General features: G+C 38.1%; 1 protein-coding gene across 1 annotated transcript in view; it reads left to right on the top strand.

The window, feature by feature from the left end:
* Window positions 1-6,307: 6,307 nt before the first annotated feature.
* The window catches only part of ATP13A3 (ATPase 13A3), an 82,836-nt gene continuing 65,293 nt past the window's right edge, over window positions 6,308-23,850 (top strand). Inside the window, exons 1-8 of the mRNA XM_042781944.1 lie at window positions 6,308-6,358; window positions 8,178-8,351; window positions 10,640-10,822; window positions 11,083-11,153; window positions 12,813-12,893; window positions 14,061-14,130; window positions 22,929-23,063; window positions 23,567-23,639. Coding sequence (XP_042637878.1) covers window positions 6,308-6,358; window positions 8,178-8,351; window positions 10,640-10,822; window positions 11,083-11,153; window positions 12,813-12,893; window positions 14,061-14,130; window positions 22,929-23,063; window positions 23,567-23,639 — 838 coding nt within the window. The remainder of the gene's footprint in view (window positions 6,359-8,177; window positions 8,352-10,639; window positions 10,823-11,082; window positions 11,154-12,812; window positions 12,894-14,060; window positions 14,131-22,928; window positions 23,064-23,566; window positions 23,640-23,850) is intronic.

Genomic DNA, 23,850 nt, shown 5'->3' with positions numbered 1-23,850 from the left:
TTCTTGTTATGGCTCTCACTTCTTTAGGGTATATACCTAGTAATGGGATGGCTGGGTCAAATGGTATTTGTATTTCCAACTTTTGAGGGAATCGCCATACTGCTTTCCACAATGGTTGTACCATTTTACAGTCCCACCAGCAGTGTATGAGAGTCCCAGTCTCTCCACGACCTCGCCAGCATTTGTTATTTTCTGTCTTGTTGAACTTTGCTTGTTAATGTTTCTTTGCTTGAGATTAATTGAACTTCTTGCATCATGAATTTATAGTGTTCATCTAATTTGGAACATGTTTGGCCACTACATTATCATATTTTTTTCTGCCCTTCCTCCCTTATATGTGTATTAGTGTGCTTACAGAGCATTCTGATGCTCTTGTTCTTTTCTCCTTTGGTCCTTCCTGCTTTCACTTCTTTTTGATCTGTATCAAAGAGTGGAATTGCTTGGTTACATAGGTCTTTATTTTAACTTTTGAGGACCCACCATACTGTTTTCCACATGACTGTACCAGTTTGCATTCCCATGAGCAATGACATCCCAGTTTTTCTACCTCCTCACTAATACTTGCTTTTTTGATCTGAGTCATTTTAGTGGGGGTGAAGTGTGGTATCTCATTGCATTTTTGATTTTCATTTCTCTAACGACATAGAACAACTTTTCTTGTGCATATTGGCCGTTTATGTATCTTGTATGGCAAAATGTGTATTCTAGTTCTTTACCTACTTTTAAAAATTGGGTTGTTTGTATTTTGGTTGTTAAGTTGTAGGAATTCTTTATATATTCTGCATGTTAGACCCTTATCAGATATATGATTCCCAAATATTTTCTCCCAATTTATAATCTGTCACTTTACATTATTAGTAAAGTCCTTTGGTGCACAAATGTTTTTTTAATGAAATCCAGTTTACCTCTTCTGTCATTCATGCTTTTGATATCGTATCTAAGAATTCATCATTAAAAGTTAGGTCTCAAAGCATTACTCCTATGTTCTGCTCTAAGAGTATTATAGTTTTAGTCCTTACATTTAGATCTTTAATCCATTTGGAGTTAAGTTTTGTACATGGTGTTAAATATGAGTCCAACTTCATTCTTTTTACATGTGGAGATTCAATTGTCCCAGCAATTTATTGAAGAGACAGTTGTATAGACCTGTTAAATTTTATTTGGATGACAAACATAATGACTTTTATCTTGTTGAGTATGGAGTATTTTTTTTTTTTTTTTTTTAGTATGGAGTATTTTTGTATTCCTGTAAGGAATTCTGGTGGTGCAGTGGTTAAAGCATTTGGCTGCTAACCAAAAGATCAATGGTTAGAACACACCAGGTGTTCCACAGGAGAAAGATGAATCGGTCTGCTTCTGTAAAGATTCACAGCCTTGGAAATGCAGTAGGGCAATTCTGTTGCCCTATAGGGTATCTGTGAGTCTAAATCAACTAGATAGCAGTGAGTCTATATATATCCTTGAACTTTGTTTTGTAAAGCAGTTAAGTTACTTGGAAACAGTTTGATTCTTTCAAGTGTTATTTTTAAGCTTTGTTAGGTTAACACCTGCCTAACTGTTGCTGTGGAGAGAGAGTCAAACTCATTGCCATAGAATCTGTTCCAACTCATAGTAATCCCTGTTGGGTTTGGATAATTAATAATCTTGGAGAAGTCTTTGGCTTGGTTTCATTGCTGATGCTTTACCTCTTCACTATATAGTTTTATTTTTATTTATTTATTTTATTATTTTATTTTTTATTGTGATTTGGGTGAAGATTTACAGAGCAAATTCACTTTCCATACAGCAGTTCACATATACTTTGTCTCATGTCATTGACCACAGTTTACCACAATGCAACAGCTCCCCTTCCACTTTCTCCCCATAGTTACCTCTTCCCAGTGTCCATCCGTCCATACACTCCCACCCCCTGAGCTGCCTCCCTGTGCATAAGCAGCCCATCTTTCTCCCATGATTTTTCTGTGTCTGTGTTAATTGGTTTCCCTTTTCTTTGTTGAAGAGGGTCTGTGCAGTCTTTCTGCCTAGTCCACCATCTTGCTGGATCTCCTCTTCACTGTATTTTAAGTGCTATGTAGAGTTGTCTACCAATTGTCTGTCAGTTTGTCACACTGTGGTGACTTGCATGTTGCTGTGAGGCTGGAGGCTATGCCACCAGTATTTCAAATACCAGCAGGGTCGCCCATGGTGGACAGGGTTCAGCGATGCTTCCAGACTAAGACAGACTTGGAAGAAGGAAGGAGCCATTCTCTTCTCAAAGAATTAACCAGTGAAAACCTTATGAATAGCAGTGAAACAGTGTTTAATATATTGCTGGAAAACTTGATGAATAGTCCTGAAATATTGTCTACTATAGCCTCAGAAACCCAAGGAGGGGTCGCTATGAGTCGGAGCCAACTTGATGGCACATAACAACAACAACAACATAGTGCCAGAGGATGAGCCCCTCAGGTTGGAAGTCATGCAAAATACGGGTGGGAAAGAGCTGCCTCCTCAGAGTAGAGCCAACCTTAATGAAGTGGATAGAGTAAAGCTTTCAGGACCTTCATTTGCTGATGTAGCATGACTCAAAATGAGAACAGCTACAAACATTCATTAATAATTGGAACATGGAATGTACAGAGTATGAATTTAGGAAAATTGGAAGTTGTCAAAAATGAAATGGAATGCATAAAGATCTATATCCTAGGCATTAGTGAGCTGAAATGGATAGTTTTAGCCATTTGAATCAGACAACCATATGATCTACTATGCCAGGAATGACAAATTGAACAGGAATGGCATGGCATTCGTCATCACAAAGAATGTTTCAAGCTCTGTCCTGAGGACAGCACTGCCAGTGATAGGATAATATCCATATGACTACAAGGAAGACCAGTGAATACTACTATTATTCAAATTTACACACCAGTCGCCAAAGTCAAAGACAAGGAAATTGAGGATTTTTACCAACTTCTACAGTCTGAAATTGAGCAAACATGCAGTCAATATGTGCTGATTATCACTGGTGATTGGAATGCAAAAGTTGGAAACAAAGAAGAATCACCGGTCTTTGGAAAATATGGCCTTGGTGATAGAAATAACACTGGAGATAGCATGATAGAATTTGGCAAGATTCATGACGTATTCATTGCAAATACTGTTTTTCACATGGTGGCTGTACATGTGGAGTTCACCAGATGGAGTACACAGGAATCAGATTGACTACATCTGTGGCAAGAGGTGATGGAGAAGCTCAACATCTTCAGCCGGAGCAAGGCCAGGAGCTGACCATAGAACAGACTATTACCTGCTCATATGCACGTTCAAGTTGTAGCTGAAGACAATTAAAACAAGTCCACAAGAGCCAAAATAATGACCTTCATTATATCTCTCCTGAATTTAGAGACCATCTAAAGAATAGTTTTATGCATTGAACACCAGTGACCCAAAACCAGAGGAGTTGTGGGATGACATTAAGAACATCACCCATGAAGAAAGCAAAAGGTCGTTAAAAAGACAGAAAAGGGAAAAAGACCAAAATGGATGTCAGAAGAGACACTGAAACTTGCCCTTAATGGAGAGTAGCTAAAGCAAATGGAAGAAATGACAAGATAAAAGAGCTGAACACAAGATTTCAAAGAGCAGCCCGAGAAAACAGTAAGTTACTGTGATGAAATGTGTAAAGACTTGGAGTTAGAAAACCAAAAGGGAAGAACAGACTTGGCATTTCTCAAGCTGAAAGAATTGAAGAAAAAAAATCAAGCCTTGAGTTGCAGTATTAAAAGATTCTGTAGGCAAAATATTGAATGATACAGGAAACAGCAAAAGAAGAAGGAAGGAATACATAGATTCACTGTACCAAAAAGAATTGGTCGATGTTCATCCATTTTGACAGGAGGTGGCATATGACCAAGAACCGATAGTATTGAAGGAAGACGTTGAAGCTGCACTGAAGGAAGTGGCGAAGAACAGGGCTCTAGGAATTGATGGAATACCCACTGAGATGTTTTAACAAACGGATGCTGCGCTGGAGGCACTCACTTGTCTATGCCAAGAGATTTGGAAGAAGCTGTCTGGCCATCTGCCTGGAAGAGATCCATATTTGTGTCCATTCCAAAGAAAGGTGATCCCACAAGATGTGGAAATTATCGAACAATATCATTAATATCACACACAAGTAAATCTTGCTCAAGATAATTTAAAAATGGTTGCAGCAGTATGTTGATAGAGAACTTCCAGAAATGCAAGCTGGATTAAAAGAGGACGTGGAATGAGGAATATCATTGCTGATGTAAGATGGCTCTTGGCTGAAAGCAGAGAATACCAGAAAGATGTTTACTTGTGTTTTATTGACTATGCAAAAGCATTTGATTATGTATATCATAACAAATTATGGATAATATTGAGAAGAATGGGAATTATAGAACACTTAATTGTGCTCATGAGGAACCTGTACATAGATGAGGGGCTGTCATTCAAACACAAGGGGATACTGCATGGTTTAAAATCAGGAAGGGAGTGCATCAGGGTTGTATCTGTACTTATTCAGTCTGTATGCTGAGGAAATAGTCCAAGAAGCTGGTCTATATGAAGAAGAACATGGCATCAGGATTGGAGGAAGGCTCATTAACAACCTGCAATATGCAGATGACACAACTTTGTTTGCTGAAAGTGAGGCTGACTCAAGTCATTATTATATAATCTTTATTATATAAAGATTAAATATTAGAGTCTGCAGTGTGGATTACATCTCAACATAAAGAAAACGAAAAATTCCCACAACTGGACCAATAAGCAGCATCGTGATAAATGGAGAAAAGATTGAAGTTAGCAAGATTTCATATTTCTTGGTTCCACAATCAACACCAAATGGAAGCAGCAGTCAAGAAATGAGATGACGTATTACACTGGGCAAATCTGCTGAAAAAGGCCTCTTTAAAGTGCCGAGGAGCAAAGATGTCTCTTTGAAGACCAAGGTGCACCTAACCCAAACCATGGTATCTTCCATTACCTCATACGCATGTGAGAGCTGGACAATGAATAAGGAAGACCGAGGAAGAGTCGATGCTTTTGAGTTGTGGTGTTGGCGAAGAATACTGAAAACACTATGGACTGCCAAAAGAACTGACAAATCTGTACTTGAGAAAGTGCAGTCACAGTGCTCCTTGGAAGCGACAATGACCAAACTTCATCTCACTCACTTTGGTCATGTTGTGAGAAGGGACCATTCCCTGGAGAAGGATATCATGCTTGATAAAGTGGAAGGTCAGTGAAAAAGGGGAAAGCCCTCAACAAGATGAATTGACACAGTGGCTGCAATGATGGGTTCAGATGTAGCAGGGATTGTGAGGCTGGCACAGGACCAGGAGGTGTTTTGTTCTGTTGTACATATGTTGCTATGAGTCAGAGCCAACTCAATAGCTCCAAACAACAACATAGAGTTGTGTGAAGCACTTTTAGCTTAAGATGTTTAAACTAGGCTACTGTACTGAATCTGGAGAATGAAAAAGTAAAATTTAGTAATACCTTTTCTCAGAATGTAGGTTGTTCTGTGTAGTGCCTGAGGCATTTGACTGCTAACCAGAAGGTTGGCAGTTTACTAGCCATTCTGTGGAAGGAAGACTGGGCAGCCTACTTCTGTAAAGACTTAACTGGCCTCGGAAACTCAGAGGGGGTCCCTGTGACTCAGAATCGACTTGATGGCTGTGAGTTTCGTTTTGGTTTGAGTTGTATCAAGACTATTGCTAGTGCAGGTTAATTAATGAAAAACGCCAATGTTGTGATAGTAAACAATGCGGATTCTAGAACTGGCAAACCTGTTGCCATTGAGTTAATTCCAACTCATAGCAACCCTGTAGGACAGAGTAGAACTGCCCCATGGAATTTCCAAGGGTGTAATCTTTATGGAAGCAGACTGCCACATCTTTCTCCTGTGGAGCAGCTTGTGAGTTCGAACCACTGACCTTTTGGTTAGCTGCTGAGCAATTAACCATTGCACCACCAGGGCTCCTTAAGAATTGGCACAGCCATTGAAAATGTCATTGGAAACATTTAACACTTTACTACTTGACAATTAAACTTTGTTTGTTTTGATACATGTATCATGATGTGAAATTTCCAGCTAGCAAGTGTTCATCAGTGCTTTGCCTGAATTAAAATTTAACCAATCTTCTAAAGGAAAACTTTGATAGTATAATAGATAACTGATGATAGAATGAGGTTATATGGTCTGCTAATGTACCAAATAGTTCCTTAACACCGTTTCCTTTTTTCCTATCAGTTATCTTCAACTCTTCTGAAGCACAAAACATTTCCAATCACTGTAGATATGGACAAAGAAGAAAGGAAGACTATCAACCAGGGACGGGAAGACGAAATGGTAACCAGCCTTTTATAATTTACTTGTGAAATGCGAAGAATTTATCTCTGTAATTTTTTATTATCCTCGAGAGTTGTTGAGGAGCTCTGGTAGCATAGTGCTTAAGGCATTTGACTGCTAACCGGAAGGCTGGTGGTTCAAACCCACCAGCCACTCCTCGGAAGGAAGGTTGGGCAATCTATTTCTGTAGTGATACTGCCTCGGAAACCCAAGGAACGGTTGCTATGAGTCGGGTCTGACTCAACGGCACATAACAACAACAACAACAACTGAGAGTTGTTGTGTGCTGTCAAGTTGATTCCCACTCAGGGTGACCCTGTATGGCCCCATAGAGTTTCCCAGGCTATAATCTTTACAGGAGCAGAGCACTGGGTCTTTTGTTCCATGGTTAGAACCATCGATCTTTTGGTAAATGGTTGAGTGCTTAACCGTTGTACCTCCAAGGTTCCTTATTCTAGAGAGTAGAAAAGTATGATTGAAAAACAACAGCAAGTCATCCTTATTGGGACCTTCTTGGGATTTTTAAAAGGCATCACTTCTTGAGCTTATTCTGACTCTGTTTTCTCATTGGGATTACATAACAGCTCTATTTATTGGTTTTTTTAGTATAATTTCTTTTTCACTTAAGAGAAAGAACTCTATTTTTTTCATTTGATGATTTAAGTTCCTCTAGAGAAGTTACCAGGAGCTCTGGTGGTATAGTGGTTAAGGCATTTGGCTGCTAACCAGAAGGTCAGTGTTTTGAATCCACCAGCCACCCCATGGAGGATAAGACAGTCTGCTTCTGCAAAGATTTACAGCCTTGGAAACCCAGTGCAGATCACTGAGTTGGAATCGACTCAGTAGCAGTGGGTTTTTGGTGTTGGTGAGAGAAGTTACATTACTTAATGCTTAAATGTAATCCTGAATACAAGCTTTCTAATTTTGATTTCTAGAAATGTTTAAAATCAGCATGCTAAAAAAAGCTAAACATAAAAATAACCAACTTCTCAACTGTTGTAGGAGGTTATCAGGTAAAAGATAAGATGCTCTGTTAAATTTGAAATTCAGATAGCAAGGCATTCTTCTTTAAGTGTAAGTATGTCCTAAATACTACATGAGACATACTTATACTAAAAAATTATTCTTTGTTTTTTTGGCAATTCAGATTTAACTAGAAATCCTGTATTTTTATTTGCTAAATCTGGCGATGTTGGTAGAAGGTGATTGAGATAATTTGGGTCAGCAGGTCAAATTGACCAGCGGTGTTGGGGTAATTACCTTATTTGGAAAGTTAAACCCACCTATTCTGAATTATATCCTGGAAAGAAAGAAATTCTGAGTTTAGTTATTATACCAGTATTAATCTCTTGGTATTGACAAATGTGTCAATATGTTAACATAGGAGAAACTGGGTAAAGGGTATATGAGAATTCTGCAAAATCTTTAAAACTTCAAGTTTATTTAAAATAATCCTACAATATAACAAGATAAATTCTAAAAGAATTTTAAAAAGTGGTATTACAGATGTTCTAGAAAAAATGTATTGAATCTAATATACTTTGTCAGTGGGAAAGAACTTAAAAAGTAAAATATCATATGTAAAAAAACCATACAGAGTAAATATCAATACATTTTTACTGCTTAAAAAAATGTAAATTTGATGTTACATTTACCAGAAACAAAATTTAAAGGTAAATTTGGACTTGCAGTTTATGGGATGAGACAAAAAGAGGCCATATTTATTAATTTGTATCTGGAAAACAAAGAACTTTGGAATTTTTTTATCTGCCATATCATTTGATATTTAATCATGTGATCACTGTTTATGTTCATCCAGGAAGTTTATGGTTATAATTTGAGTCGCTGGAAGCTTGCCTTAGTTTCTCTAGGAGTCGTTTGCACTGGTGGCTTTCTCCTTCTCCTCCTCTATTGGATGCCTGAGTGGCGGGTGAAAGCGACCTGTATTAGAGCTGCAATTAAAGACTGTGAAGTGGTGCTACTGAGGACTACTGTAAGTCTGTGCATTTACTTATAGCTGATTATTTGAGGAGTGAAATAATGCTGTTATGTAAACTTTGTTCAAAATAACATGTGAAGGGAACAGATAAATAAGGATATAACAAGGAATACTAATTACCGTGTTTCTAAAGCATCTGTTTATCTGCTCTGAGTTCTTTTTCCTTTGAGGCTTCACTTCAATAAATTTTGAGTCTTTTGAAGTGGATGTGATCAGAGTTGAAGGAACCTGAAAGATGATCAGATCCACTCCTTCCTTTTCTATCTTTTGAAGCCCTGAGAGATTAGATGCTTGTCTCTTAAAGTCACTGGCTAGTTAGGACTGTAATCCAGCTTTTTCATTTGCTAGTCCAGCACCTTTCTGCTATGTGATGCTGCTGCATCCCAGTTTCCTTTTTTTTTCAAATCCTAGTTAACATGCGTTTTTTTTTTTTTTTTTTAAATATTGTGATTTGGGTGAAAATTTACAGAGCAAATTCACTTCCCATACAGCAGTTCACATACACTTTGTCTCATGACATTGACTACAATTTACCACAATGCAACAGCTCCCCTCCCACTTCCTCCTGATAGTTACCTCTTCCCTGTGTCCATCCCTCCATGCACTCCTGCCCCCTGGGCTGTCTCCCTGTGCATAAGCAGCCCTTCTTTCTCCCATGATTGTTCTCTCCAAGGAGTGTGTCTACCTCAGGTAATGTTCAACTCATTTGGCTGTCTTTTGTTTGGCTGGAAGCCACAGGTGTGGGTTCAATTTCAGACCTGAAGGGCAGCTAGGGGCCATAGTCTCAGTGGTTCTACCAGGCTCTGTCAGACCAGCAAACCTGGTCACCCCTCCCCCCTTTTTTTTCCCAAATGATTTTGAGTTTTGTTCCACATTGTTCTTCCTTTCTATCCAGGATCTCCTACATAGATCCCCCTCCGAGTGGTTGACAGTGGTATCTGGACACCATCTACTTCTTCTGGCTCGTAGTCGTATAGGCTGCAGATCGGATGGTGTACCAGTCTCTAGGACTAATTGTTTCCATGAATTTTGGTTTTCTTCATTCTTCTTTGCTCTGGAGGAGGAGAGACCCATTGTTAACATCTAGATGCCTGCTTGCAAGCTTCTAAGATCCCAGTCACTACTCGCCAAAGTAGGAGATGGAACAGTGTTTTGTGTAGTGTGTTATGCCAGTTGAGCTTAATGTCCCCTGTGACTATGGTCCCGAGCCCACAGGTTCAACTGCTCGGTCCCTATGGGTAGCTGGCTGGGACCAAGAAGTGACTATAGCCCTGTCCCCCATCAGCTCTATTATACACCTGTGAATTCAGAATACACTTATGGGATCATTGTCTGTCAACCCTATACATGGTCTTAGGTACACTCCTCGCTCATAGACATACTTCATAGTTCAGCCTGTCCGCCCATCTGTCCACCCATATACCCATGTGTGCCTTCACTGACAGCATATAGTGTATGTGCAAAAGGGTTCATCTTTGTTGTCTGTACCTCTCATGTACCTCTCTATGCTTTCCTCTTCCTCAATGCCACCATGTTGATCATTCACATTTGGTACATTGCCTGTATCTTCACTCAAATCAGTACTTATCTCTACCTATCTAACAGTGTTCCCACCCCTCCCCTCCCACTCCTGGTAACCAACAAAGAAAATTTCCTTCCATAGATTAACCTTTCCTTGACTTTTACAATAATGGACTAATACAATATTTGTCCTTCTGTGATTGACTTCCTTCACTCAGCGTAATGTCCTCCAAGTTCATCCACATTATACGGTATCTTGCAGATTCTACATTATTCTTTAGGGTTGCGTAGTATTCCATTGTGTGTATGTACTATAGTTTGGTTATCCATTCCTTAGTTGACGGACACCTAGGTTGTTTCCATCTTTTGGCTATTGTGAGTAGTGCTACGATGAACATGGGTGTGCATATGTCTGTTCTTGTCATAAATCCTGGTTAACACGCATTTTATAGGCAATTTTAATATCCAATTTCTATATATAGATGGATAAATTAAGGAGTTACTCATGAACTCTTGTGGAATCTTGCTGTATTTATCAATAAAGTATATCATGAAGTGATGAGCAGTGGAAAGCATTTCATGTTTGAATTTATGCATCTTCATGAAGTGGTGGTTCTCTACTGAATGAGTAGGAAGTGATGCTTTCTAAACTAGAGATGAGTAAATCATATCATGAAAAGAATTAAATAAAAATATAGGAAGTCATGTGTAATATATGAAATTAACTCTTCCTTTATCAGTCTCCCTTTCTTTTTTCTAAGGATGAATTCAGAATGTGGTTTTGTGCGAAAATTCGCTTTCTTTCCCTGGAAGCTCATCCATTTTCAAGTCCAGTATCTCTGGCTAATAAAATTTCAAATGGTCATGCTGTTCACTTAATTGAGAATCCAGCTGAAGAGAACCGGCATGAGATGAGCAAATATTCACAGCCGCGATCACACCAGGTATGGTGATTTTAGTTTCAAAGTTTCTTTAAAAACCAGAATGCATATCCTGTAATTTTGTGCCTGGAGTTACTATTGTTCGAGATATACCATATATTCCAGTTTAGATATTACTAGAAGAAACAGACATGTCTCTTCACATGTAATCACTGTATATAATTTTAAAATACTGCCATTATATGATATATATATGTTTGTGAACTTAACTGTTAATAAGCAATGGTGTGCATTTTGATGTAACATTTATTTATGCTCTACAGATTCGTTATTTCAGCCACCATAGTGTAAAGTATTTCTGGAATGATACCCTTCACAATTTTGATTTCTTAAAGTAAGTGCTTTTCTTTGGTTTGGATTACATTATGAGCTTCTTAAATGTTTAAGGTAGAAAATAATTCTCTCTAGTATTGTATAAAATTGAAGAGGATTTTACTGCATAGGCTTTATTCAGTTATTGATTAACAACTTCCTGAAGGCTCATTAACTATTTTAAAAATAAATCTCAGCTGCAACTTGTACTTTGGCAAATATTTACATAAAAGTTAGAAGCCACATCATCTCCAAATTATATTTTATCTATGTACTCTGAGTCTGAATTCTTTTCTCTTTGAGGCTTTACTGCAAAGTGAGTTTTGAGTATACCTCATCGTCTGTATTTTAAATCCAAGTATCTGAATTACCACCTTCTTATTATCTGATGGTTCCATGCAGTTGTATTTGAGGAATGTGGTAATAGACAAACAGAAACTTAATTTTACTATGTGGATAAATATGGGCATCCGGCATTTATGAAGAAGTAATTTAAAATTTATTTTTTGTGCAGTTTAGGTTATCTATGTACTGAATTAATTAAGATTCAATTGATTGCTATTGTTAAAGTGATTAAACAATCATTTATTAAGTATCACTACTCTAGAGTACCACTAGCAGTAAAAATAAAATCAACTTATGAATATTTAAAATATTCATGGCTGGGTTCTTACTCAGGTACACTAAAGGACTGGAATATTCTGGAATAGAGCTGACCATTTCCATATGCCAAGTTCTGAAAACTATTCCTGTTTAAGAACCAATGGCTTAAGGAAACTGCCAAAGAGCGGCTATGTTTTTTTTTTTTTTTCCTTTAAAAAAAAAAAAAAATTGATTTGGAGCTGATCCGTGATACCTTCTGGAGAAATCAACAGTCTCAGTGGGAAAAATAAGCTGAGAAGAGTTGCTGCGTGGCCTTTGCTAGCCATAGAAATGTGTAAAAAAATTTAACTATCCTGATTAATCAAATTATCCAGTTAATTATGAGCTTAGTGTTCCTGTCAGAGTGGAAAAGGATTGGACCTGAATGATGTGTAATGCTCTCTTTGGTTTAGAGTTCTCTGACTGGTATCTAAATTGAAATAAGCATAAGACATTTTGAGGAAAAGTAAATATGTCAATTTAATGAATCCCTATTAGAATTGTTAGGTTTTAGACATTGCTTGTGACTCATGTAAATTTGATAGGTCTGACTTGGGTATGATCTTTGTGTTGGATCAGGGAAGGATTTTCATTGATGTTTTTGTGGAAATGAAAGAAAAGTTAATGAAAAGAATTTCTTAGTTTGAAACTTACAAAACTGAAAAACTATGTGAAATAAAATTTTTTTTCATTAATTTGGAATTCTCAAGTTAGTTACCTTTAATTAATTTATTTGATTATTAGCTCTTACAACTTTGACAACACCTTAAGAGAGGATAATATTACTTTATAAACTTGAGTGTTTAGAGCTATCTTACGTATATATACATTGAATAACTTAGACATTGACATGTTTGAGAGTTAAACCTTTCATTATTTTAGGAATTTGAGATTTTAAAATTCTCATTTATTACCTCTAAATTTTTGTTAAGTTTCTGTTTGTAAGGTAATTTTTAATCAGGAATATAGAAAAAATGTGACATTAAGGAATTTGGATATTTTAAACTTTGTTTAAAGTTAAAACTTTGGCTTTATTTAGGGGACTGGATGAAGGTGTTTCTTGTACGTCAATTCATGAAAAGCATAGTTCAGGACTGACAAAGGGGATGCATGCCTACAGGTAATTTTTATCCAACTAAAGTTAGATCGGTTTTAGAAATGCCTAAATATAGTAGAATAGTCCACCCTTTCACCATGTAGTTGTATGTATTCATGGATATTTCAATATTATAGACACAGTAGTTGGCAATTTGTTGATACGTAGTCTGGGTAACACTGTTTCTTAGTTTAAGAATTACACAAATATTGAAGCTGATATTTTGAAGTTGATATACAGAAAATATACTATATTTCACCAGTTCCAAGTGCACATTTTCCCACATTTTAATATCTCTGAAATTAGGAAGTGTCACGGTTGATGGAGTATCATCCTTTAATTGACAGTGTGAATCTTTCTTGATGGTATATAAAACAATGGTGGTATCTTAGAATTGATTGCATCTTAAGATTTTCTGCAATATATTACTGAGAATTTTAAGTATAAGCAGAAATCTACCACAATGAAAATTTGTAATTTGGGAAACTTAACCTTTTTTAAGATGTTATTCTTTGCTAAAGCATAAAAACATATCAGTGCATTGCACATTTTAAAGGTAACTGTCATTTTCAAATTAAATCAGAAATTTTCTTGTACTTCTGTAACATGTTCTTTTGAAGAGTTAGTACATAAAGAATCCACTCAATCTGACTTGTGGTGTGTAAAAGGCAAAAATTACTCTGTCTTAGAAAGTACTATTATAACACAAGGGATTACAAATTGTGGAAGGATTTAAGCAAATTTTCTTAAGCATTTTTCCTGAAAAATTTGCAATGTGTTAAAATAAGCACTCTTAGTACAATAAGTACATAACCTCAGATTTATTTAGTCTGTTGCAAAAATTAATTTCAATTCAAAATTGTTGAGAACTCTTGTGTTCCAGTACGGAGAAGGAAGCTTTGCTCTTAATGTAGACATACAATACTCACACAAGAAGATAAGAGACAAAATGAAATAAATAATAGTACACCTCTCTAGTATTGACACACTCTCCTGTATTGCTGTCTCTGATTTAAATGCTGCAGATAGATTTTTGAATTGTAGAAGACAAGTATATAGAAATAAGAATGTTTAAATTTCAGATGTAGAAGCAGTTTGTGATTTGAGCTTTATCTACCATAATGCCTTTCCTAAAATACACTGTTAATGTATAATACACTATAATACTATTACTATATTTTCCTGTTATAGAAAATTGCTTTATGGAGTAAATGAAATTACTGTGAAAGTGCCTTCTGTTTTTAAGCTTCTAATAAAGGAGGTAAGATGATTATATATAACCCAACACTTGTGATAATAAATCTGTCAATTTGGAAAGAGCCATGATTGAAGTGAGAAGACATCTTCAGTTTTTGTCTCCTAATTTCTCTTTGTTTATTTCTTATGTGGAAGGTAAAGGTAGTAATTCTGATAGAGAAAGAGTTTTTGGCATGATTTCGCTTAATTTTTTTGTTTTCATTAGTATATTTTTTTAACTTTCAAGAAGTTGTACTCTTGTATCTTATCTCATAGCTGTATACACTGTCTCTTTTTTTAACAACTTACGTGTTTTTTTCTTCACGTGGTATTTTGTGGCACACTAAGGAGTCTGATGGCACAGTGTTAAATCATTCAGCTTCTAATCCAAAGTTCAGCAGTTTGAACCTACCAGCTGCTCTGTGGGAGAAAGATGAAGCATTTTGCTTCTGTAAAGCTTTACAGCCTTGGAAACCCTATGGGGCAGTTCTACTCTGTCCTAAAGGGTTGCTATGTATTGGAATCTCTATGGCAGTGGGTTGTGTTTGATGGGTTAAAGACTAGGCACTCTACCAGAACTTTTGAATATAAAATAATGGCTCAATGATTGATGTCGAGGAGTGTCTTATTTAGTGCTATTATACCAGAAACACCACAAGTGTATGACTTTAACAAATGGGAATTTATTTTCTTGTAATTTAGGAGGCTAGAAGTCCAAATTAAAAGTGCCTGCTTGAGAGGAAGGCTTTCTCTGTTGGCTCCGGAGGAAGGTCCTTGTCTCTTGAGCTTCTGCCTCCTGCTTCCTTGGAGATCTACATGTCTTGGCATATCTTACCTCATTTCTTTCTCTGCTTGTTTAATCTCTTTTATATCTCAAAGGAGGTTGACTCAGGATACATACAACACTAATCCTGCCTCATTAATATAACAAAGACAACTCATTCCCAAATAGGATTACACAGGTATAGAGGTTAGGATTTACAGCACATATTTTTTTGGGACATAATTCAGTCTACAACATTCCACTCTTTGGCCCCTCAAAATCCATGTCCTTGCCACATGCAAAATTCATTCACTTCTTTCGCATTATCTTGAAAGTCTTAAATCAACTCCAAGTCCAAATTCTCATCTTCTGAATCATCTAAGTAAATATGATTCAGGATTTAGACGTATTCCATCCTGGGCAGAATTCCTCTGCATCTGTGAACCTGGAAAATCTAGATAACAAAATATCTGTTTCCAAGGTACAATGGTATAATAATCACAAGGTAGACTTTTCTGTTACAAATGAGAAAAATTGAAGGGAAAGAAGGGGCAATAGGCACCAAGCAGGTTCAAAAAACCGCAAAACAGTTTATATTAGCTCTCAAGGCTTGAAGATAAGCCTCTCTTTTGGGGCCCATCTGGGTAGTGGCCCTGCCTTCCAGATTCTAGGTGTTGGCCATGCTCTCTGGATTCTGGATGGAGGCTTCTTAATCCTGAGCTCCACCTTCTAGACACACTGGGATGGCAACTCTGCTCCCTTCGTTTTGGGTGGCCTGTAAGGGGAGGGAGACAAGGCCCTACCCCAAGAGGCAGGAAGTAGGGGAAGAGCTGAGTATGAGACAGAGCCGTGGGATCCAGATAAGGGTAGGGAGGCAGGCCTAACCCCAAGAGGCACGAAGCGGGGAAGAGCCACAGGATCCAGGTAAGGGGAGGACAGAGAGGTTTTGAACAGCTAAGGGAGACAAACTTGTCTGTCAGTTTGCCCTGCTGTGGTAGCTTGTGTGTTGCTGTGAGGCTTGAAGCTGTGCCACTGATGTTTCAGGTGCCAGCAGGGTTGCATGTAGTGCACAGGTTTCAATGCAGTTTACAGACTGAGACAGGCTAGGAAGAAGGAAGAGGCCATCCACTTCTTAAAAAAATTGGCCAGGGAAAACCTTATGAATAGCAGAGAAACACTGTCTGATACATCACTAGGCAACTTTATGAATAGCCTGGAAGCTTTGTCTGATACAGTGCAGCAAGATGAGGCCCTTAGGTCAGAAGGCACTCAAAATATGGCTGGGAAAGAGCTGCCTCAGTGTAGAACTGACCTTAATGATACGAATAAAGTAAAGCTCTCAACCTCCATTTGTTGACATGGCACAACTCAGATTGAGGAGAAACAGCTGCAACACCCATTAATAACCAGAACATGGAATGCACGAAGTATGAATCTAGGAAAATTGGAAGTTGTCAGAAATGAAATGGAACGCATAAAGATTGATATCCTAGGCATTAGTGAGCTGAAATGGACTGCTTTTAGCCATTTTGAATCAGACAACCATGTGATCTACTATGCCGGGAATGACAATTTGAAGAGGAATGGCAAGGCATTCATCATGACAAAGCATGTTTCAAGATCTGCCCTGAAGTACAATGCTGTCAGTGCTAGGATAACTTGACTGCTCACCAGAAGGCTGGTGGTTCAAACCCACCAGCCACTTCTCAGAAGGAAGGTTGAGCAATCTACTTCTGTAGTGATACCGCCTTGGAAACCCAAGGAGGGGTTGCTAATGAGTTGGGTCCAACTCGACGGCACATGACAACAACAACAACACAAGGAAAACCAGTTAGTACTACTACTATTCAAATTTACACACCAACTACCAAAGCCGAAGATGAGGAAATTGAAGATTTTACCAACTTCTACAGTCTGAAATTGACAAACATGCAATCAAGATGTGTTAATTATCACTGGTGACTGGAATGCAAAAGTTGAAAACAAAGAAGAATCACCAGTAGTTGGAAAATGTGACCTTGGTGACAGAAATAACACTGGAGATTGTGTGATAGAATTTTGCAAGACCAAGAACTTACTCATTGCAAATACCTTTTTCAACAACACAAATGGTGGCTATACACATGGACTTTGTCAGATGGAGTACACAGGAATCAGATTGACTACATTTGTGGCAGGAGTGATAGAAAAGCTCAGTATCTTCAAGCAAAACAAGGCCAAGAGCTGATTGTGGAACAGACTATCAATTGCTCATATGCAAGTTCAACTTGAGGAAAATTCAAACAATCCACAAGAGCGAAAATATGACCTCAAATATATCCCTCCTGAATTTGGAGACCATCTAAAAGAATAGATTTGATGCATTGATGAACACCAGTGACCGAAAACTAGAAGAATTATGGGATGACATCAAGAACATCACCCATGAAGAAAGCAAGAGGTCATTAAAAAGACAGGAAAGGAAGAAAAGATCAAAATGATGTCAGAAGAGATTCTGAAACTTGCCCTTGAGTGGAGAGTAGCTAAAGTAGATGGAAGAAATTACAGGATAAAAGAGCTGAACAGAAGATTTCAAAGAGCAGCTCAAGTGGACAGAGCCAATTACTGTAATGAAATGTGCAAAGACCTGGAGTTAGAAAACCAGAAGGGAAGAATGTGCTTGGCATTTCTCAAGGTGAAAGAGGTGAGGAAAACATTTAAGCCTCAAATTGCAATATTGAAAGATACAGTGGGCAAAATATTGAATGATGCAGGAAGCATCAAAAGAAGATGGAAGGAATACACAGAGTTACTGTACCAAAAAGAGCTGGTAGAGTTTCATCCATTTCAGGAGATGACATATGGTCAAGAACCGATGGTACTGAAGGAAGAAGTTGAAGCTGCACTAAGGAAGTGGCGAAGAACAAGGCTCCAGGAATTGATGGAATATCTATTGAGATGTTTCAACAAACAGATGTCACACTGGGAGGCACTCACTCGACTATGCCAAGAGATTTGGAAGACAGCTACCTGGCCAAGTGACTGGAAGAGATCTATATTTGTACCCATTCCAAAGAAAGGTGATCCCACAGAATGTGGAAATTATCGAACAATATCATTAATATCACATGCAAGTAAAATCTTGCTGGAGATAATTCAAAAATGGTTGCAGCATTATATTGACAGAGAACTTCCAGAAATGCAAGCTGGATTCAGAAGAGGAAGTGGAACGAGGGATATCATTGCTGCTGGCAGATGGATTTTGGCTCAAAGCAAAGAATACAAGAAATATGTTTGCTTGTGATTTTTTGACTATGCAAAAGCCTTTGATTGTGTGGATCATAACAAATTATGGGTAACATTGAGAAGAATGGGAATTCCAGAACACTTAATTGCACTCATGAGGAACCTGTACATAGAACAGGAGGCTGTTGTTTGAACAGAACAAGGGGACACTCATGGTTTAAAATCAAGAAAGGAGTGTGTAAGGGTTGTATCCTTTCACCATACTTGCTTAATATACATGCTGAGCAATTATTCTGAGAAGAAGAATGTGGCATCAGTATTGGCATCATTAACAACCTGTGATACATTGATGACACAACTTTGCTTGCTGAAAATGAGGATGACTCGAAGCACTTACTGATGAAGATTGAAGACTACAGTCTGCATTATGAATTATATCTCAGTATAAAGAAAACAGAAAGCCTCACAACTGGACCTATAAGCAGCATCGTGATGAATGGAGAAAAGATTGAAGTTGTCAAGGACTTCACATTGTTTGGTCTACAATCAGTGCCAATGGAGGCAGCAGTCAGGACATCACATGACGTATAGCCCTGGGCAAATCGGCTGCAAAGGACCTCTTTCAAGTGCTAAAGAGCAAACATGTCTCCTTGAGGACTAAGGTGCTCCTGATCCAAGCCATGGTATTTTCAGACACCTCATATGCATGTGAGAGGTGGACAGTGAATAAGGAAGACCAAAGAAAAGTTGGTGCTTTTGAGTTGTATTGCTGGCGAAGAATGCTGAAAGTGCCATGGACTGCTAAAAGAACTAACAAATCTGTGCTGGAGGAAGTGCAGCCGGAATGTTCCTTGGAAGCGAGAATGGCCAGACTTTGTCTCACCTACTTTGGTCATGTTGTCAGAAGGGACCATTCACTGGAAAAGGATGACATGGTTGGTAAGGTGGATGGTCAGTGAAATAAGAGGAAGTCCTTCAACGAGATGGACTGACACAGTGGCTGCAGTAATGGGCTCAAGTATAGCAGGGATCGTAGAGCTGGCATGGGACTGGGCAGTATTTCGTTCTGCTGTGCATAGGGTCACTATGAGTCAGAGACAACTCAACAGCACCTAACAGCATAACAACAACATTGTTCTAGTCCATTTGAATGGCAACCCCACCTTCTTGGTCAAGGTCCCATCCATTCTTCTGCCCTTGGGGATGGCAGCCCTGCCGCTTCAACTTTGGGTGGCCCTTTCATCCCTTTGGCACTCTTGAATAGTGGCCATACACTTCAGAACCAAGTTGGCGAAGATCTGACACTTTGAAACCTAAACAACTATCTCAAAGAGACAGTGAAACTGACAAGGCCCTGCTTCCCGTCCTCCTCCCAGCAGTTTTGCTGATCTCCACATTGCTCCAAGGATGGTTGTGTTCTTTTTGAGGATAACAGATGTAGCTCCTTCGGCCTGTTTTCTACCTGTAGAATTCCAACAGACAGTGTTCTCTCCTTTTGTTGTTTCTCTGTCCCCTTCAGTCTAATCAGATGGGTTTTCTGCTGCAGTATTTGGTTAGACCCATCAGTCACAAGCTTAATCTCTTTAATAAAAGATTGTGTAGTCATGTCCTTGGTGAAAATTCTAGGACTCATGTCCTAAGTTTGTACAACAGAATTTTCCAAATCTTTAACTTTTGTTTTAATTTTGCACAGTTCATTTTTAAGTCTATTTTTTTCTTCTCACATTTTACTGAATAATCAAGGAGAAACTATGTAGCCCCTTTAAGGTCTTGGTTAGAAATCTCATCAGCCAAATATCCACATTCATCACTTACAAGTTCTGCCTTCCACCAAACACTGGAATATACTTCATAGAAGCTCTTTGCCATTGCATAAAAAGTGTTGCCCTTCCTCCATTGTCCAGTCACATGTTCATCATTTTCTTTTAAAACCTCACCAGAAACACATTTAATGTTTACATTTCTAGCACCATTTTGTTGCTGGCGCCGTATGTATTTTCTAAGACAATATAGACTTCCTCTATAGTTCATACTTCTGAGCCCTCACTAGAATTGTTTTTGATGTCTGTAATTCTACCAACAGTCTCTACAAGGCAGTCAAAAACCAAACTCACTGCCATTGAGTTGATTCCAGCTCATAGCAATCCCCATTGGGTTTCTGAGGTGCTAAATCTTTGTGGAGGTAGATTGCCCCGTCTTCCTTCTGTGGAGCAGCTGGTGAGTTGAACCGCCAACCTTCTGGTTAGCAGTCACATGCCTTAGGCACTACACCACCAGACCTCCTGCTTTTTCTGTTAGACACCTGAAAACTCCTCCAGCCACTGCCTATTACCTAATTCCAAAACCATTTCCACATTTTAGTTATCTATTATAATAACAGCACCCCACACTTCCAACACCAAATATCATCTTGTTGTTATGTGCCATCGAGTTGTCCCCGACTCATAGTGACCCCTCCTTGGGTTTCCGAGGCAGTATCACTACAGCCTTCCTTCCGAGGAATGGCTGGTGGGTTTGAACCGCCAGCCTTCTGGTTAGCAGTCAAGTGCTTTAGCCACTATGCTACCAGAGCTCCTAAATATCATCTTAGTTATCTTTAAAAAAGAAAAAAAAAAGCCAAACTTAGCTGCTGTCAAGTCGGACTGACTCATAGTGACCCTTCCTTGAGTTTCCAAGGTAGTATCACTATGGAAATGGATTGCCCAATCTTTCTTCTGAGGAGTGGCTAGTGGATTTGAACCACCAGCCTTCTGGTTAGCAGTCAGATGCCTTGGGCACTATGCCACCAGAGTATCTTCTTAGTTATCTAGTGCTGCTGTAACAAATACCACAAGTGGATGGTTTTAACAAACAGAAGTTTATTTTCTCATAATTTAGAAGGGTAGATGTTTGAATTCAGAGTGCCTACTCAGGGGAAGGCATTCTCTGTTGGCTCTAGAGGAAGGTCCTGTCTCTTCAGCTTCTGCTTCCTAGGAGATCTCTATGTGTCTTGGCATTTGTCTTACCCCATCTCTGTCACTGCTTGCTAGTTTAGTCCCTTTTATATCTCAGAAGAGATTGTTTCAGGATATACCCTGCACTAATCCTGTCTCATTAACATCACAAAGATAACCCTTTCCCAAATGGGTTTATATCCATAGACATAGAGGTTAAGATTTGCAACACATATCTTTAGGAGGAGCTCTGGGGGCTAAGGCATGTGACTGCTAATCAGAAGTCTGGCAGTTCAAACCCACAAGCCACTCCTTGGAAGGAAGATTGGGCAATCTACTTCTGTAGTGATACTGCCATGGAAACCCAAGGAGGAGTCGCTGTGAGTCAGATCTGACTCGACGGCAGTTTGGTTTTTGGCTTGGTATCTTTAGGAGACATAATTCAGTCCATAACAAGGAGCTTCTAGTTTTAGTCTGGAAGGAAAACACGCTCAGTTGCCAGTGCCACCATAAAGATATAAATAAAGAATTATGGGTGTCTAAAAGAAGGGAGTAAGTGACTTTACCTAGCAGAGTTAGGCTTGCCAGTTGTGTTTCCAACTGGTTTTTTTCTTTTTCTTTTTTGCTAAAAATCAAGAGTTAGTTGTATTGGGTGAATACTTTCAATACAGCTAACAGATTGTTCCTGAAAGTGTTACTTAAAAACATAGTGTAGTGTAATGTTGTTACTATCAGTAACTAACTTTGATCTTTAGAAAACCTTTCTGTTTGCTGTTCCTTTATCTATAAAATTAGCATCACTCCTTTCTAATCACTCATTTGATTCTGAGATATAAAGTTAGTGTATATGTGTAAAAGTGCTTCGAAAAGCACAGAAGCATCAGTTTTAAGACACCTGAGGCATTTGACTGCTAACCAGAAGGCTGGAGGTTCAAACCCACCAGCCACTCCTTGGAAGGAAGGTTGGGGAACCTATTTCCATAGTGATAATGCCTCGAAAACCCAAAGAGGGGTTGCTATGAGTCAGATCTGACTCCATGGCAGTGGTTGTGTTTCAGTTGAGGTTATTAAAATAGAGCTCTGGTAGCACAGTGGTTAAGGCATTTGGCCGTTAACCAGAGAGTCAGCAGTTGAACCTATCAGCTGCTGCTCATTGGAAGAAAGATGAGGCAGATTGCTTCCATAAAGATTTCCAGCCTTGGAAACCCTATGAGACAGTTCTGCCGTGTCCTATAAAGTTGTTGTGAGTCGGAATTGACTTGATGACATTAGGTTTGGTTTGTTTGTTTGAGATTATTAATGAAATTGGTAAAATACAACAAAATTTGGGTAAACAAAGTCTATTGACAAAATTATCCCTTGACTCTTATTTATTCAGGATTTAATCCTTAATTAAAATCCTTAGAAGAGGCAAAACACTGTAACCTATTGTCTCATATCTGTCTTCTCTTTGGAGTCCAGTGGACCTTTAACTTCCAAGTAAATTTGTTTATTTTAAGTAAACATTTGTTCCATTTGATTAAAAATTTTGTATCTTTTAGCAGCCCAGAGCACAGTAATTATTGGAAGTGAATGTAGTTTATTGCTAAAGCAGAATGCAGAATAGCTAAATTCACATGATTTGACTACTTCTAGCTGAATCTATGTTTGGGTTTGGTATGAACATGAATGGATGCAAATAATTTAAATTAAGCTTATTTGTTTAGCCAGATTTCAGAAGTGTAATGATAAACAAGTATGCTAGCATACTACCCTACTCTTTAGGATAATAGTACATGTTACCCTAGGGTAGTATAGAACTTATTCTGTAACTCTTTTTGATCTCTACTTAAATGAAAAGATGGAAGAATCTGCATGGTTGTAAATATCTCATTTAATTGGACTTAAAATCTTGTTTTTTAGGTTCTCAACCCATTTTACATTTTCCAGCTGTTCAGTGTTATACTGTGGTGCACCGATGAGTACTATTACTATGCTCTGTCTATTGTGATTATGTCTATAGTATCAATTGTAAGCTCACTATATTCCATTAGAAAGGTAAGTCCAATTTATTATGGGTTTCACAACTATGGCTAAAACTGTGTTTGCATTTTTTGCTACATGTGATGGGTGTAAAATAGTGTTTGGTACAAAGTAAATAATAAATACCAGCTATTACTGTTTTTACTTCATGACCTTCCCCCTACCCATTTTATTTTATCTTTTGGGGTTAGGGAAAGGCAGAGCATTTTAGAGTCAGATGACCACTTGGCTTCTTGGGGTCCATTGACATTTATGGTTGCTTAGTTCACTTTAGAATACTGGTAGACTGGTTCTGCTGTTGTCAGGGCTGTCTCATTAAAGCGCTGCTTATTTTTTCTTAAGCTGAAAGAGCACTTTGTTGAAACTTTGACTCAATATCTTGTAAAGGCAGAGCAACAAATATTTATTATATTAATTTATGTGATTTTATGGCATTCCTACTTTTTAAAAATATCTTTGGTCATATTGCCAAGAATGGGTTCATATTCGCTAGCTTTTATTTCTTTTTCCTTTTTCAGCAATATGTTATGTTGCATGATATGGTGGCAGCTCACAGTACTGTGAGAGTTTCAGTTTGCAGAGTAAATGAAGGTAGGTGCTTCAGGTGACTGTTGGAAGAACAAACCAAAAAATAAGTCCATTAAGGACTAATGTGTGCAGTAAATCCAATGTAGTTCCTTTTTCATGGAATTTTTTTATTGTAGAAAAATTTATGTAGCAGAATATTTGCTATTTTAGCCATTTTTATGTGTACAATTCCATAACATTAATGTTTTGTTTTGTTTTCTTAAGAAATATATAT

Source organism: Orycteropus afer, unplaced genomic scaffold (assembly GCF_000298275.1).
Source record: "Orycteropus afer afer isolate SDZICR_OR568_19922 unplaced genomic scaffold, OryAfe1.0 scaffold00198, whole genome shotgun sequence".
Lineage (NCBI taxonomy): Eukaryota > Metazoa > Chordata > Mammalia > Tubulidentata > Orycteropodidae > Orycteropus > Orycteropus afer.
This window is presented reverse-complemented; position numbering and strand designations above follow the sequence as displayed.